General features: G+C 43.3%; 1 protein-coding gene across 2 annotated transcripts; it reads left to right on the forward strand.

Annotated features, from left to right (window-relative positions):
* Positions 1–15,981, forward strand: bpnt2 (3'(2'), 5'-bisphosphate nucleotidase 2). Of its 2 annotated transcripts, XR_009651349.1 has the most exons (6): positions 1–672; positions 8,658–8,817; positions 9,127–9,222; positions 9,317–9,478; positions 13,102–15,719; positions 15,881–15,981. XR_009651349.1 is itself a non-coding variant. In XM_060906474.1 (5 exons), exons 1-5 carry the CDS (start codon positions 334–336, stop codon positions 13,368–13,370), a joined length of 1,026 nt encoding a protein of 341 aa, XP_060762457.1. In that variant the 5' UTR covers positions 1–333; the 3' UTR covers positions 13,371–15,981. The 2 variants fall into 2 exon arrangements, 1 of the variants encoding a protein (XP_060762457.1); XM_060906474.1 differs by having other exon boundaries at positions 13,102–15,981.
* The last annotated feature ends 741 nt before the right edge of the window (positions 15,982–16,722 follow it).

Genomic DNA, 16,722 nt, shown 5'->3' on the forward strand with positions numbered 1-16,722 from the left:
CCCGGAAGTGAGTGTTGTGTTATGTGTTAATCCGACCGTAGACGTGGAGGAAACAGTGTTTGTGTGAGATCTGCTCGTGTGGTGTTTAAAGACGAGCTGAGAGAAAGAGAAAAGGGGTTCCGAGTTTGTTCTGTTTAGCCGAACCCGGTGCCGCTTCATTAGCGGTGTGCGGAATCCAGTGCCCGGTTATAAACCCAGAGGAGATGGAGGCGGAAGTGAAAAGCTAACAAACACTCCGGGGTTTTATTTATTTATTTTTTTATCACGGTACCGATAAACACCAGCTGGTCTTCAGGCTCCTAGCGGCGGTGAGCTCCAGCTCCAGCTGCGGCCATGGCGCCCATGGGGATCCGGCTGTCCCCGCTCGGAGTGGCGGTGTTCTGCCTGCTCGGCCTCGGCCTCCTCTACCACCTCTACTCCGGGGTCCTGTCCAGCAGGCTGCCCGCTCTGAGGCAGAAGAAGACGGTGGACCTGAGGGACCTCCTGGCCTTGTCCATGGAGGCTGCGGTGCAGGGAGGCTGGGAGGTGAAGCGCATCCGCATGGAGGACACGCTGGAGGAAAAATCCAAGGGCAAGACCAAAGAAGGAGCCTTGGAGAAGCTCACCCTGGGGGATTTAAACTCGCACAGGAAAATGTACTACCTGATCAAAAACACATATCCTTACATCCAGGTGAGTTTCAGGAACATCACTGAACCCAGGCCTTAGAGGTCGTTCAAAGAAAGAAAGCACAGCTTTATTCATCACACACTTGTGAAGCAGTGAACACACACAGAAATTGCTGACATGCTGCTGCCGCCTGGGGATCAGTGAGGACTTGGGTGCCTCGCTCAAGGGCCCCTCAGCCCAAGGCCGTCCCATATTAACCTGCTGGCACGGTCGCCTCACAACAAGAAGGTTCTGGGTTCGAAGGCTTTTCTGTGTGGAGTTTGCATGTTCTCCCCGTGTCTGCGTGGGTTTCCTCTGGGTGCTCCGGTTTCCTCCACAGTCCAAAGACATGCGGTTAGCCTAACATAGGACGGCTTTGGGCTGAGGGGCCCTTGAGCGAGGCACCGAACTCCCCAGGCGCTGTTAGCATGGCTGCCCACTGCTCTGGGTGTGTGTGCGCGTGTTCACTGCTTCATATGAGGGGCCATACAAGACATTATCCATACTGGCCCTTTTACATACATATATACTCGCTCTCTCACATTCTCACTCTCACATGCATACATCGTCCTCTCGCATGCATACATTGTCCTCTCACATAGGCATATTCTCCTGTCACATACGTACATATAAAATTACATAATTATATCGAGGGTTTGGAGCCAGAGGGGCGTAAGTCACATTTGACCAACTTTACAGGAGAGCCAAAACAAAATTTTGACCACCCTTTAATCAACAAAATTTATTTACCTTTAACCACAACATTATAGCCATAAACATACTTAAATGAGGTAGTCATTAAATAAAAATATGATATTAACATATTGAACATATTCAAAAATCTTAAAAATATGGCAAAAAAGATAGGATGCGCCTTTTGGGCACCAAACATTTCTAATGTTTTGAAAGGAAGATGGGCGTATCTGCTCATCCTTGGTTAAAAACAATGTGATTAACAAGTTTTGTTTTTTTTTTTTCATTTTATTTCAAATACTGTATACAACAAACACATTCTGATGTGTTGGTCTCTCCACTTCTCTATTTAGTTTAATTGCAATGTAGCCTGGCCATTTCCTTCCTATACAAGTACACAATTCAATTCTCATCCCCCTTTTCGCATCCCTTTGCTCCGTTCTCATTTATGACTTCACATTTACACTGTGTGCACAATTATTAGGCAAGTTGTATTCCTGATGATTAATTTTATCGTTGAACAAATACAGTGCTCTCAGTCAATCCAAATTGTTAATAAACCTAAAACCAGAATGATTAACAAAGGAAAGGGGAGTTTAGGCCTTCTCAGGGGAATATACAAGTGTGCAGAATTATTAGGCAACATTTAGTGTGCAGAATTATTATGCAACTAAATGAAAAGCTTAAAGTTTCCCATCTCACTTGTTTATTTTAATTTTCAGTGTAACAAATAAACAACTCAGAATTAACAAATAAACACTTCTAGCATTTCAAGAATATTCAGTGACCAATATAGCCACCCTTCTTTTGAATAACCGCCATGAGCCTTCCATCCAGTCTGTTAATTTTTTGATTTGTTGACGATCAACTTTTTGTGCAGGAGCAACCACGGCCTCCCAAATGCTATTCAGAGTGGTGTATTGTCTTCCCTCGCTGTAAATCTCATGCTTAAGAAGGGGCCACAAGTACTCAATAGGGTTTAAGTCAGGTGAGGAAGGGGGCCATGTCATTACTTTGTCATCTTTAAGGCCTTTGTGGGCTCGCCAAGCAGTGGAGTACTTGGGTGCATGTGATGGTGCATTGTTCTACATAACAATCATGGCCTTCTTGAATGATGCAGACTTCTTCCCATACCACTGCTTGAAGAATGTATCTTTTAGAAACTGGCAGTAGGTTTGGGAGTTGATGTTAAGTCCATCTTCAACCTGAAATGGTCAAACTAGCTCATCCTTAATAATAGCAGCCCATGCCATTACCCCTCCACCACCTTGCTGGTGTCTGAGTCAAAGTGCCCTGTGTCCATTAGTTATCCAGCTATGGGCCCATCCATCTGGTCTATCCAGAGTCACTCTCATTTCATCCATCCATAAAACCTTTGGAAAATCTGTCTTCAGATATTTCTTGGCCCAATCTTGACATTTCAACTTGTGAGTCTTGTTTAGTGGTGGTCGTGTTTCAGCCTTCCTTACCTTGGCCATGTCTCTGAGCACCGAACACCTTGTCCTTCTGGACACTCCAGGTCGGTTGCAGTTCTAGAATATTGTGGCACTGGAGGATAATGGGTTCCTGGTAGCTTCATGTTTAATCCTTCTCAAGTCTTTTGCGGTTAATTTGTGTCTTTTCTTCTCCACACATTTTTTGCGACCCTGTTGACTATTTGCAACAAAACGTTTGATTGTTCTGTGCTCACATTTCTATAGCTTAGCTATTTCAAGAGTGCTGCATCCCTCTGATAGGCATTTTATAATTTTTGTCTTTTCAGTGTCTGTTAAATCTCTTTTTTGGCCCATTTTGCCTGAGATAAAGAAGCTGCCTAATAATTATGCACACCTTAATATAGGGTATTAATGACTTTAGGTCACACCCTCCCTCATTACACAAATAAATACCACCTGAGAATGCTTAAATCCAATTAGCATTCAAGTGTATCTAGCTTGCGGTTGGAAAACATGCATAGAAATAATGGTAGGGTCAGAGTACTCACTTGCCTAATAATTGTGCACACAGCGTATGTCTTTCATTTCAAACACTTGAACAGTTTAACATCTGCTGTACTTTCAAGCAGTTCAATTTCAGTTATCTTATGACTTCACTTAAGCTAGGCCTTCTAAGCCTATCTAAGCCATAGGTGTAAATGCGCCCTTTTAGCTCCAACACCGATGCCCACTTCTGAGTAAGGTCTTTGTTGTTTTGTTTTATTCAATATAGGTTGATTTCTCATGTGTCTTTTCGGTACAGTTAGATAGAGCTCATCAAGACCTTTCATTTGATATATAGAACTCATTTTCACCAAAAATGCCACTTATGCCGCTTTTCCACTACAAACGCGGCTGAGCCGTGCCGAGTCGAGCTGAGTCGAGCTGAGCGGGGCTGTTGGAGTTGCATTTCGACTACAACCGCGCTGAACCGTGCTGGCTGGAAGTGGGTGGACACATTGGGTGGAGTTAGCGAAAGTGGGTGGACGTCACGTGATGTCGTTAAGCAGCGCAAACAGTGACATCAGTGACAGTGGCGGAACAAGTCAGAGCCGGGCCGGGGGCGGGGCAAATGACCGGGCCCTTTATTAAAGCTTATCATAACATCATTTTAGGCTACAAAATGTCCGCAACTGCGGTGTTTACCAATTTCAACACTACCGGGTGCAACTATGTTATTTAGTACATCAAGTCCTTCAAACGAACATGTAACTCAGAAACAAAAAACATTAGGATACTGTACATGGCTCATAATAAAACATCAATAGCCTATACTGCGCACATTATTTGAAGGGCATACGAATGAGCGCTCAGAGGTTGCAACGCTGACAGGAAGAGTCAGAAATAAAAGGAGGGCGGTGCAAACCTCACTGAATGCACTGTGTTTACCAATTTCAACACTACGGGGTGCAACTATGTTATTTTGTACATTAAGTCCTTCAAACGAACATGTAACTCAAACAAAAAAACATTAGGCGACATACTGTACGTGGCTCATAATAAAACATCAATACCCTACTGCGCGCATTATTTGAAGGGCATACGACGAGCCTTGTGCTCCGCGAACTCGTCCACGATGCTCTGTATGTCACTGATTCAGTGATCTTTTAAGCGGTAGTCTCACGACCCGAATAGTAAACAATAAACATGGAGGACATGGAGTCGTTAGTGTTGCTGGTCTTGGTGCTGTGGCTTGTTGTCACCGACAACGCGGACAGATACTGGCAAGAGCGTATAGATGAGGCGAGGCGCATAAGGCTTCAGAAATTCTCGTAATTCATAATTATTCTCCTTCCGGGTTTGCGGTGTTTACAGATCCCAGCGCGCTCGCGGGGCGTGTGTGGGCATGTGAGGACACGCCTCCTCACCAATCAGTGCACAGGGGAGTGTCTGCTCACGCCCCCAACCTCAGTCGGCACGGTTTGGCTCGCTTCAGCCCCACTCCAAAACGGTGCGAGTTTTAGGGGCTAAGCAGGGCTGAAACGAGCTGAGTCGTGCTGGTTTTTGGTAGTCGAAACGCGAGCTGTGTCGGGCTGAAGTGAGCTGAAGCGAGCTGAAGTGAGCTGAAAAAGGGTAGTGGAAAAGGGCCATTACTTCCCTCTGGCTCCAAACCCTCGATATATAGATATATAGACCTATATAATTTTAGGGAACCCTATTGTTGGTTTGGCTTGAATGTTTGTACTTGATAGGCCTAATAACTATAAATAAAAATAAAATGTAAATAGGCTATATTTTGACTAAATTACTATTATTGAAAAAAATCTAAAGATTTTCTCCAGAGATCATGACAGGAGGACAGAAAAGGGACAGTGAGAGAGGGTAGCCTAGAGGGAGATGACGGGGAGAGAGAGATAGTGTAGGGTCGGGAAATGTCCCAGGCCAGACTCCAACCTGGAGTCAGTCACCCTCTATTATTGTTGTTGTCTAGAAAGAGGTGCCGCATCGTTGTATTACAAAAAGTCATGCCAGTCCTCTGTTTATTAACCCGGCCTAAATTGGCCTACAATGCTACCTTAGAAACTGTTCCAACAACTTATCTGAAGGCCATACTGTAGCTATGCTGCTTTATGATGTTCTCACTTGATTAGGCAAAACGCACAGTGAGGCTGGTATTAAAATAGCCTAGCTTAACCGATAATTAGCATGCTTACCATACTGTACATTACTGCACAATGTGAAACTTATTGACATGGACTTCCCTGTTCAGAACAGCTGTGCAACACTACAATACAGAGAGAGATAAAGAGGCGCTTTGCCTGAAAGAAATAAAGGAAAGGGAAAAGGAGGGAGGAGAAATAGGGATACAGCAATACAGCTGACTTTAGCCTGAGATTAAAAGCTGCTCAGTCTCCAATGCAGACAGGTGGACTGTCTTCAAAATAAACAGGAATGCAAATGCCTAGTGATAAACAATACAAAGGAACGTGGGGTGAGGCGCCACTGTAAATGTGCAAGGCTTGGCTTTAGACTTTGCCCATGTTTACATTAGACCGTATCAGCGGATCATCAGATTAACGTTTTTAAAAGCGATTCGCGTGCACACAGCAACACCAATACACGGATACGCTCGGCTCCGCAGGCATCCTGCGCTCCAAATCACTCCGCCCTGAACAGCGAGTGCCCTCTGGAGGGTGCGCACTCCGGCCCTGCGCAGCTCACAGAGCGCACGAGTGAAGCGCACGAGCAGTGATTCGGGGCTGAGCCGCTGTGTGTGTGATCCCAGCGCATATCACTTACCACTTGCAAGTGGAAGGATGGCAAGCCTAAAGACAATCATAACTACACAATGGGCAGTATTTGCATCAGTATTTGCAGTATTTTCATACTTTTATACTCTTTAATGAAAGGTGATACAAGGCGGAAGTCCGCGCCGTTTTTCAGCAGTCGCGTCACATGACCAACGCCAGCGAATCAGGAAGGTGGATGTCACAGTGACGTTGTCCAATGACGACGCCAGCTAGAGCTCAGCACAGCGTATCCGCGTATTCTCAATGTTTACACAGCACCGGACCAGACACGATCTGGATTGAATACGTGGACGCTGGCGGATTCCCGTTTCCCGGCGTTTCCAGGCGGTTTAATGTAAACGGACAGTGCATCCGCGAAGAAAACGAGACAGATACGGTCTAATGTAAACTTGGCCTTTGGCATCAGTCAGTCCAGTTGAGGAGAATGGATGCAGAATCTACGTAGAGGACAATAGATGTAGATGAGAGGAGAATATATGTATGTAAGAGGAGAATATATGTATGTGAGAGGGTCAGAATAGATAAAGTCTTATGCGGCCCCTCATAGCTTCAGATGGGTTAATTTCGCAAGTATGTGATGAATAAAGTTCTTTCATATTAACCTAACCCCATATCTTTGGCCAGTGGGGGAAACCCACACAGACACGGGGAGAACATGCAAACTCCGCACAGAAAGACCTCCACCAGCTGTTGGGCTCAAACCCAGAACCTTCTTGCCGTGAGGCAACCGTGCTAACCGCTACACCACCGTGCCACTCAAAAATAAAGATGTTTTGACATATAAAAATACTATAAAGAGCAGTAATAGATAAACAAAGTCAGTAGTTGTGTGTGTAACTGTTTCCCAGGGACTTGTCTGATCCATCCAGCGTTCATTCCACATCACCCTCGGTTATGGAAGGAGTCTCCAGTGTCAGCACTTTGAACCAGGAAAGAAGTTTTCCGGCATCATCTTCAAGACAGACGAGTTTACTTTCCGCTTTGTAGTAGGGCTGCGACGATCCGCTAAGACACCGATTCGATACAATTCAGACCCTTCAATTAAATTGATTTCGATTTGATTCTGCAACTAAATCTAAAGCACAGACAAACCTCAGATTTTAAACTTCTGTTTAAATAACAAAATCCCATTGAAATTTGTCCGGAAAGATGAAAACTTTCCAAATGCTGACTAGGGAACAGGCTACCATATGTAAGTGTAAAATGCTTAAAATATATAAAATAAGGATATTTTGGCAACTTGAATTGATGAATTCCTGAGCATTTACTGAAGTATGTCCTATTAGGAATGGAATATGTTGGCTTAAGGACATTTATCATGTTTTTAAACCCATCGTTCTGTACGGTAGAGTATGGTCGCATGTCGCCGGCGAGGTAGCCACCAACAGCCTTCAAAATAGTTTTATTTCTAGTTTCATTCAGTTTTTGTCTGTTGACAACATCAGTCAGTTTTTTTTTAAAGATTTTTTTTGGGCTTTTTGCACCTTTATTGGATAGGACAGTGTAGAGATAGGACAGGAAATGAGTGGGAGAGAGAGACGGGGAGGGATCGGGAAATGACCTCGGGTCGGAATCGAACCCGGGTCCCCGGATTTATGGTATGGCGCCTTAGCCACCTGAGCCACAACACCCCATCAGTCAGTTTTAACCGTCCCCGCGGACCTGGTTTTACTACTTTCGGGTTTCAATTCGGCCGCGTTTACTTCATTTACATCCGCGTTGCGTTTTCGTTTTAAATGATTTGTGAGGTTTGTAGTCGACCCTCCGTTATACTTCACATCAACATAACACGTGCGGCACGTTGCCGTGTCCTTTGTGTCTTCTCGAAACCCAAAACATAGCCAAACTTTCAATTTAAGATGAGACAAAGGATCTTTAAGCTTGGCTTCTGCCATTTTGGTGCCCAGAAACGGCGTTGCCATGTAAAGTGTCGGCTACTCTGATTGGACAAGAGCAAGGACCCAAACCAATCAAATTGCACGTTTTATTTAGAAGCAAAGCTGTGCTCTATTCCGGCCGATCGCTTTCTAGCATCGGTTTAACAATGTAAGCGTAATGGTTACGCGGTAAAAGCGCGTTTATTAATCAGTAAAAATTGAAATAAAAAAATGTCGCCGAATCGAACCGAAAATACATCTACATGGATCGATAATCAGTACGGCAGGTACGAACTCGATTTTCAGTGCACTGTGGTGAATCGTTGCAGCCCTACTTTGTAGCGTTTCCGGTCGCATCGCAAACTGTTTTTGTCTTGTTAACGTCTAAAGAAAGCCTGGTGATGGGTTGAGCGTTTATAGCTGCTATAATATCAGTGAACATGTTTCATGGATGTTCGAAAACATATTAACGGATAAAAAGTGACAATTTAGTTACAGCTTTACAAAATGCCGACACTGGAGACTCCTTCCTGAAATGTTCACGAAGCTTCACTCCCATATAAACGATTGCGTGGTTTTTTTTGAACATGCACATTTAATATAAACCTGTTTTGCCCTACAGTCGGTGCTGCTGCCGGTTATAGAAAATGAATCAACACCTTCTGACCAATCAGAGTCCTGAATTGTGAATATGCTTCGTGTCTGTTTGTCAGGTGAACTCTGAGGAACATGATAACGCAGACGGCGAAGCCACCGTATGGACGCGTAACATCCCGGACGAGGTCCTGAGCAAAATCCCAGAGGGGAAGGTGGTGCCTGCGGAGAGCGTGACGGTGTGGATCGACCCGCTGGACGCCACACAGGAGTACACAGGTGCATGGAATTTAGATGTAGTCGCACCTGTAGGCAAATTGTCAATTCCATGTCTAAGTCAAGTTCATCGATTTTAAAACTTGTAGCACATATTATATCAAATGTCTTGTTTAAGCTCCGCCCCCTCAAATTCCTGGGTTGTAGTAAGTTTTTATAAATCTTTATTTGTTTTTAGTCTTAAAAGTTGGAGGTGATTTCCTTGAAAGGACTGCTCTTAAAAACATTATGAACTTTTTAAATCAAAACCCAAGAATAAGATTCCTTCTTTATGGAAATGTTTAAAAGAGTTCTTCTTCATTGTTCCAACAGAAAACCTGTTGAAGTACGTCACCACCATGGTGTGTGTGGCTGTGAATGGAGAACCCGTTGTCGGTGTGATCCACAAACCTTTCACCAGGTTCACAGGTGTGTATTTGTGTGTGTGTGTGAGAATTTACCTGAAGAGGAAATACTCAGTCCTGTTCCAACCTGTTCTTCTGGTTCCTCTTGGTTCCCTCAGCCTGGGCGATGGTGGGTGGAGGAGCAAACGTGGCGCCACGAAACTCCTACAACCCCAACGGCCCGAAGGTCATCGTGTCGCGCTCACACGCGGGCAAAGTGAAAGGCTTCGTTCAGCAGGCGTTCGGGAACAGCACCGAGATCATACCAGCAGGGGGCGCAGGTGCTGCACGCTTTAATTTTCTTTACAGAAACCAACACTGACTGAACAAAGAAGAATTTAAACTATAAATAAAGAAGTCCTTCATTACAAATTAGCAGATACTTCGACAGTGTTTAGCGGTTGTCCTGGCAACCGGGGTGCCACTAACTACAGACCTGTAGGATTCTGGATCGTAATTGGTCAGAAGAAAAAAGGAGGTGTTGATTTAATTTTCCAAAACTGCAGCTTTTATATTATATATTAATCTGTTCATTTGTATATCCGTTACCATTTCCATAGCAACCACACATGCACAAGGACCTGAACTTGTTTCATGGATGTTCAGCAACATTAACTATAGCAGGGATGAGAGTTTTCCACTTTTCGGCGGATTTCCGCTTTTTCTGAGTAAAAATCAACCTTTTTATATTATGCCAAATCTGTTGAGATTTTTTTTTTTTAATTTATTGAGGGGGGGTTGGGGTATGTTCCTTCGTGATACTTTTTTTTTTTTTTTTTGTTCCTTCATGATACTCAAGCGTGTAATTCATTCCTACGATGATGTTACATGTTTACATTTTCGCCATCTTTAGTCTCGCGGTAGAATGTGTGTTATCTACTAGGGGTGGGTATTGCCAAGGACCTCACGATACGATACGCATCACGATACTTGAGTCACGATACGATACTGCGATATATTGCGATATTCTACATAGTTCACTGAAAAATGTAAACGCATTATGCATCTTAAAATCCGAGTTGTATGTACATCAGATGATAGTGATAATTCGTGGGACAGACTGAGTCAAAACAATGTAATTCTAATTATCCATGCCATTTTATTGTAACTATACAAGCGCAAGTTACAACATATTTGCAGGAACAACACGCTGTCTGGAACACATTGAAAAGTGCAGTGGGCATCTTGGTCTCCCTGAGCACAATTATGAAACACAGTGCAGTGTGGGTCAGTGTCCACACACTGAAACTGAACTGAAACCTCAGTGAATCACGTTTCTTCTGAACTTTGAGTAAATACTCAAAATAAAATGCAGTGTCTCACACACACTAAAATTGAAAATGCAAAATAAAGTGCAGCTTCTTGCCTTTGGCCTTAAATGACAAAATTAAGTTCACAGTTACAGTAAGTCACACATCACTGAAGTAGACGGGAGGACTTTGGCGCTGTCCAGTGTAGTTTGCTTCGGGTCGGGTTTCGGTGGCTCCGGCTGAGCTAATATGTCGGGGTGGTGTCGTGCTAAGTAAGTTCGCAAGTTTGTTGTGTTACCTGAATATCTAATTGGAGCGAAACAGGTTTTGCAGAGTGCGTACTCTTTGTCCAGCTCACTGTTTTTTTTTTCTCTCCTTTGGAATCCAAAGTGCCTCCAAACATCTGCCTTAAAGTTCGGCGGCGTCTCTAGGTTTACGTTAACAGCCATGCTTGCTTGCTTTTTTTTTTTTTTTTCCCTCACTGCAACCACCGGGAAAAAAAGAGAAGACGAAGAGTGCCTTGCAGTAAGGTAGCGGCACAGTGACACCTTGCGGAGCGGAGGTGCGGAAGTCGTACTGGATTTACAACCCGTCTGAAACATGATTTATTATTTGAAAAAATATCGATATTCAAATTTTGAGTATCGATATTGAATCGGAAGACAAAGGCCGAATCCCATTTCACCCCTTGGACCAACCCCTTGGCCCTTACCCTCCATTTTGCGCGTTCACGTGAAGGGGTAGGGGTATCCCAATCCCAGTTAACGCGGAGGGGTAGGGGAAGGGGTAGGGCTTCTGTACCCCTCCAAACGGAGATTTTCCTGGAGCTGACTCCGAACGAAGGGGTTTGAGTGATTTCCCACAATGCCATGCGGATTTCAGCGAGATTTCATGCGGATTTCAGAAAGATGGCGGTTCCCGCGGCGAAATATTATCATAAATGTATTTTCTCCATTATTTACGTGTTTTAAGTTGTTAACCAGAGGAAACACGCCGCTTGATTCGCTTTCGAGCTGAGAATGAGCAGCGATTTCTGAAATCCAAGCTGCTGCTAAAAAGCTTTGGGAGTGAGTATTGTTTTCGGTTGCTTTACTGCGTACGTTTTGTTCTGTTATTCTCGCTTTTATTGTTTACATGAGTGTTCTGACACCTCATTCTGTCGGATGTGGTGCACGAAGCGCCAAAGATATCCCATTCAGTGGTGTTAGTTAACAAATCGCACCCTGCCAGCAGAGATTTCTGGTTCTGCCTCTGGCTCTGACTGTAGCGGCTGGTCGCAGCCAATGACGCATTTGGTCGCGTTTTGCTAACGTAAACGCTGACGGAGGTACGCAATGACGTATGCGATCGTTGAAGGGCTATCCCAATACGTAAGGGTTGAATTTCAAGCCCTATCCCTTGTAGCTCAGTTTCAAGGGGAAGGGGGAGGGGTAGGGGTAGAAATTAGAATTGGGATTGGGCCAAAGTATCGCGATATATCGCCGTATCGATAATTTTGCCCACCCCTATTATCTACAATGTAATTGGCCAAACATCGCTGACGAGAGCATGATAGCCAATCATAACAGTTCTTACAAAAGTACTCGCATCTGTTCTATTTTATCGAAACTTGCATATGTTCATCGTCGCTGCGCTTCAAAAATACGTTTCTCTTTCGTATCGGCTTTTTTACTCAAAATGCCGAATACAGTTGACAAGCGAGACGAAGCGAAGGTACGTGAAATCGATGCTGGTATAAAAAAAACAGAGAGAGGCCTGACAAGCTCTTGTCTTTGGCCAAAAAGCTGAAGAAGTCGTCGAAATGATCAAATGAAAATGAGAAGTGACTGTGAACTATAAATAATTGTATAAAGTGTACATAGACATTATCCCATAAACTTAGCATTCGTTTGATTTAATACGCTGAACATGTATATGATGGATAGTCAGTAAATCTGAATTAATGCTGACAGTTTTTTTTGAAAACTTAAATATTTCAAAAGACTTTTTGAAGAAATCATATGCAACTAATGAGGACATGGGGAGAAAAGGTCAGTCACCCTAAAATTTTATTTAATATATGAACATTTTGCTAATTAATAAAACTTAAGTTTAATGTGAATTTAGTTTGTCGTTTTTGTTGATCATGAATTATAACCATACCCTTGAATGTAGAATGTGATTTTTATTTTGAATTCAAACAATACTTCTATTGATTTGAAACATATTTTCATATATAAAATATAATTTTTTTTTTTTATCTACTACAGCTCAGATTGCAGGATAAGTGGTTTGTAAGGCCTTATTTTTCAAAATTTTCCGGGGGGCATCTTGAAGGCCCCCCCCCCCGTTGGCTTCGGGCGCCATCTTGTTTTCTGCTTTTTTGATGACCACCCACTCTCATCCCTGCTATAAACGCAAAAAGTACGACATCTTTTTGTCATTCTTTGATAAATAATAAATCCGATGCAAAAGGAATTCAATACCTCAGGACACGCTGTCTTTGGAAAGTAATCAACCTCAGGTGCTCATAGTGTGTCACACTGATTGATTGATTATTTTTCTCAAACAGCATAATACTGAATGCATTCTTCCTTACTTGCGTATGACTTATCCTGGGATTTGAACTCACAACCTGATTTGCATAAATCAATAAATCTCTCCGTGTGCCTCAGGTTATAAGGTTCTGGCTCTGCTGGACGTCTCGGATGAGGAGTACGAGAAGGCGGACATGTACATCCACGTGACCTACATTAAGAAGTGGGACATCTGTGCCGGAAACGCCATTTTGAAAGCGCTGGGTGGTCACATGACCACACTAAAAGGAGAGGCGATTGATTATTCGGGCTCGGAGAAGAACCCTGGCGGCGTGCTCGCGACAGTCAACATCGACCACGATGCTGTCGTGAAAAAGCTGCCAGCTTGGGACGAGAACAAAAACTAAATGCGGGTTCGACAGACTGAACCGAGCACAGAACCGATGTTGGACACGCACACGGGGGAGCTGGCTTCAGCTCGACTGCGAGTGGCGACGGGTGCGTGTTGAGCTTTTAGCGGCGTTTATCTTTTTCTGGAGTAATATTTAACGACGCAGTGAAGGGACGAGCTCTCAGCGTGGCCGCGTTGGTCGTTATTTATTTTTTTAATTCCACATCAGACACTAACTTGAATACTTTACTTTCATGATCCTCTGGTAACGTTCTGTCAATAAGTGCAGTGCTGGGAGGGATGCATCGATACCGCTTTTAAAGAGGAGTACAAGTCGGCGTTTTTTGGTTCTAGTGAATCAGCATTAATCAGTCAGGAGCATCGTGAAACGTTTCCTTTGGCTCTATTTTTTTTTTTTTTGCTGCTAGCAGTGAAGATTTTCCTCGTATTGAGACGTTATGGCGTTTATCAGAAAGTGTAGCGACAACTCACCTGATTTATGAATTAAAATTCCATGAATTGTTGCTTGATTCACGTCTCGGGGCTCAGTGCTCGCTGAAGTGAACTGCTCTCACACCCAGCAGTTTCTTTACACGCTCGTTTAACTTCCTGCCTTTTTAAAGACGCTGTTTAAACTCGGAGACGTTTCCTCAGGTCAGGTACTTGTCTGATAAGAAGACGCTGTAGTTCCTAATCTCGAACGTGCTTTCATATGGTATCGGATATGTCGGGGTTTTTTTGTTTGGTTGTTTTTTTTCCGAGTATGTGATCATGATGGCGGGTTGATGTGCGATTTCGGTATCGGTATCGGTGCATCCCTATGTACTAATACATTTTAAAAATATAACTTTATGGCATTGTGAAATCCGCAGACAGGAACAAATTCAAATCTGTCCAGCGTTAAGGAAGACGTTATCTCAGGAGCACAAACTCCACCCACTTGTGTCATGATATCATGACTTGAGCATTTCGTTTCACTCCCTGTAAACAATTTGAGGATCACACTCGTGTATGACTTCACGCCTTCTCAGTTTAGTCAGTTAAAGGGTTAATTCACTGGAAACAAAACAGTTTTGTCCATCAGCTGACACGTCCAGCGTCTGATGTTTATGTCATGATTTTGCGTCGAAGCTGCAAGGTTGACGTTAACAAAACTTTCCACAAATCCATACACAAGTCTTTGTATACGTGCTCCATGATGTCATTTTGTCCAGCAAAAGTAATGTTTACGTTACTGTCAGCTTTCGAAGATGGCCGCCTCTATTGAACAGTTATTCCACGAAATCGAATCATGCGTGAGCTGATAGCTGACTTTTTTTTTTTTTTTGGGCAAATTCGATAAATAAAAACTTTATACAAAATGTCTGACAATCATTTCTGCTCAGAATGTAAAACTGGTGAAATGACGAGCAATTTGTGAAAAATGCAATAATAATAAATAAATAAATTCTTGAAAAATAAAAAAAATTATTTTTATTCCATATTTTGTTACATTTTTTAGGGTTTTGTTTTCGAGTAGTTTTTATTTCGTCCTCGGTTGGTTCAGCAACGCGCTCTGCCATTTTGTTTTTCTCTGCTCGCTGTAGGTATATGAGCGGATATCCTAGTATCTGATTAGAGGAGCCAATCAGAGCGCGCGATTTCTCATCCAGTGAATGTGGAGAGAATAAAATGTTCCAGCGTTCAGCTACAAGGTGAAGTTTAGAAATAAGTCAGTCGCAGGTACTCGTTGAATTCTCCGTTCTGATTGGCCAGCAGTTCTGACAGTACTTGCAGTTTATATTTAACGAACTCGTTCTAATATAATTATCGTTTCCATAGTAACGACTCGTCCAATGAATACTCCGCTAATCACAAACGGGTTAAAAAAAAAAAAAATGTAATCATGTGATATGGAAGGAGTCTCCAGTGTCGGTGAGGAACAGTGACTTCGTGTCGTCACACCACCTCGTCGTTGATGCGTTTCCTGTAACAGCACGACCCCAAAACGTTGTTCCTGACTTCACTTCAGGGCAAAACATCAAACACTGAATGTGTCTCAGCTGATCGATGACGTTTAGTCATTTCCTACTTCTCGTTTTGTAAGATATTCTGGTTATTCTAATCGGATCGTTGCTGATCTTTTCGTTTTCCTTTGAGAGCTTTGGAGAAAAGGGTGTAATATTATTATTTTTTTAGGTGTCTTTCTCTCTTCCTTCCCAAATCATCAACAAACACTACACGGACGAGCAGGTGATTCTGGTTTGACTGTCGCACATGTACTACACACTCGCTGTGATGACTCACGGTCACGTGACTGCCCCGCCCATCGTCTGTTGCTCCTCACTCTGCATGAACCCGGAGTGTAAATACGATCCAGCACATGGTAATTCCGAGTTGTTTGCTGTTAAAATCCTGCATGCACTCTGTTTATATCCGACCGAGGCATGTTGTGTGATGTCATCGTGCTAACTTAAAATTAATTTTCATCTTTCATGGGTTGGAATAAAAAGCTTCTTCTGTTTTTGTGTGTGTTTTTGCTTGAAGGGAATTTTCTGAGGTTGGGGCTTTGCCTTGTTGGAAGATGTGAACTGTGTCTCACGAGTATTTCTGGATGAAGTGATGAAATAAAGTGCAGTTTACTGTAACTGGTGGTGAAATCTTTTCTACAGGAGCCTCCACTAGATGGTGCACAAGTGTCAGTTTCCTGTCAGTGAGTCTGAGCACGTGAACTTAAAGCAGATACGCAGAACCATGGCATCACATTTGTTTATAAATGCCTTGAGACCTCAGGAATAGTTTTAAGCGTTAACAATAAATCTAATATAGTAATTTTTATGATTAAAGTGATTGCTATAGGTAGCGGTCTGAGCGAATGACCTTGATGTCCATGACGTCACAGCAGGAAGGCTATCGGTCTCGTCACCATTTCTGCTATACTAAAAAACAGAGCTGACTGCAACTCCGATCCTCCATTTTGAGCTAATTTATCGCCATGCCAAGCAGATGTGTTGCTGGCTGGTGCAGCAACACAACAGAAGGTGGATTTATGTTGCATTCATGGCTCAAGAATGTTCAAACTGCAAAGATTTGGACGCGTTTTGCGAAAAGTTCACAGACACATTGGGCGCCTATGAAGTGGTCTCTCTTCTGCTCTGCGCATTTTACTGAAGACTCGTACGAGACCTCTGATCTGTTGAGGAGTGTTGGCTATAAGCCCGTATTGAAAGAGGGTGCGGTACCGACAATTAAATAAAGCTATAAGAAAAGGAAAGTAAGTTCAGTTGCACCAGTTCTCCTGCAGTGTGAGCCGAGGGTTGTTGCTAAAACCCGGGACGGAACGGGACGTGACGTATTATCGCTCAGGCAGCGACCTCCCCGCGGTGGTT

Source organism: Neoarius graeffei, chromosome 23 (genome assembly GCF_027579695.1).
Source record: "Neoarius graeffei isolate fNeoGra1 chromosome 23, fNeoGra1.pri, whole genome shotgun sequence".
Classification (NCBI taxonomy): domain Eukaryota; kingdom Metazoa; phylum Chordata; class Actinopteri; order Siluriformes; family Ariidae; genus Neoarius; species Neoarius graeffei.

Coding starts and splice junctions, on each gene's coding strand:
- bpnt2 (XM_060906474.1), top strand. CDS start 334: ATGGCGCCCATGGGGATCCGGCTGTCCCCGCTCGGAGTGGCGGTGTTC. Junction 8,818..9,126: donor CGCCACACAGGAGTACACAG/GTGCATGGAATT, acceptor TTGTTCCAACAG/AAAACCTGTTGAAGTACGTC. Junction 9,223..9,316: donor ACCTTTCACCAGGTTCACAG/GTGTGTATTTGT, acceptor TGGTTCCCTCAG/CCTGGGCGATGGTGGGTGGA.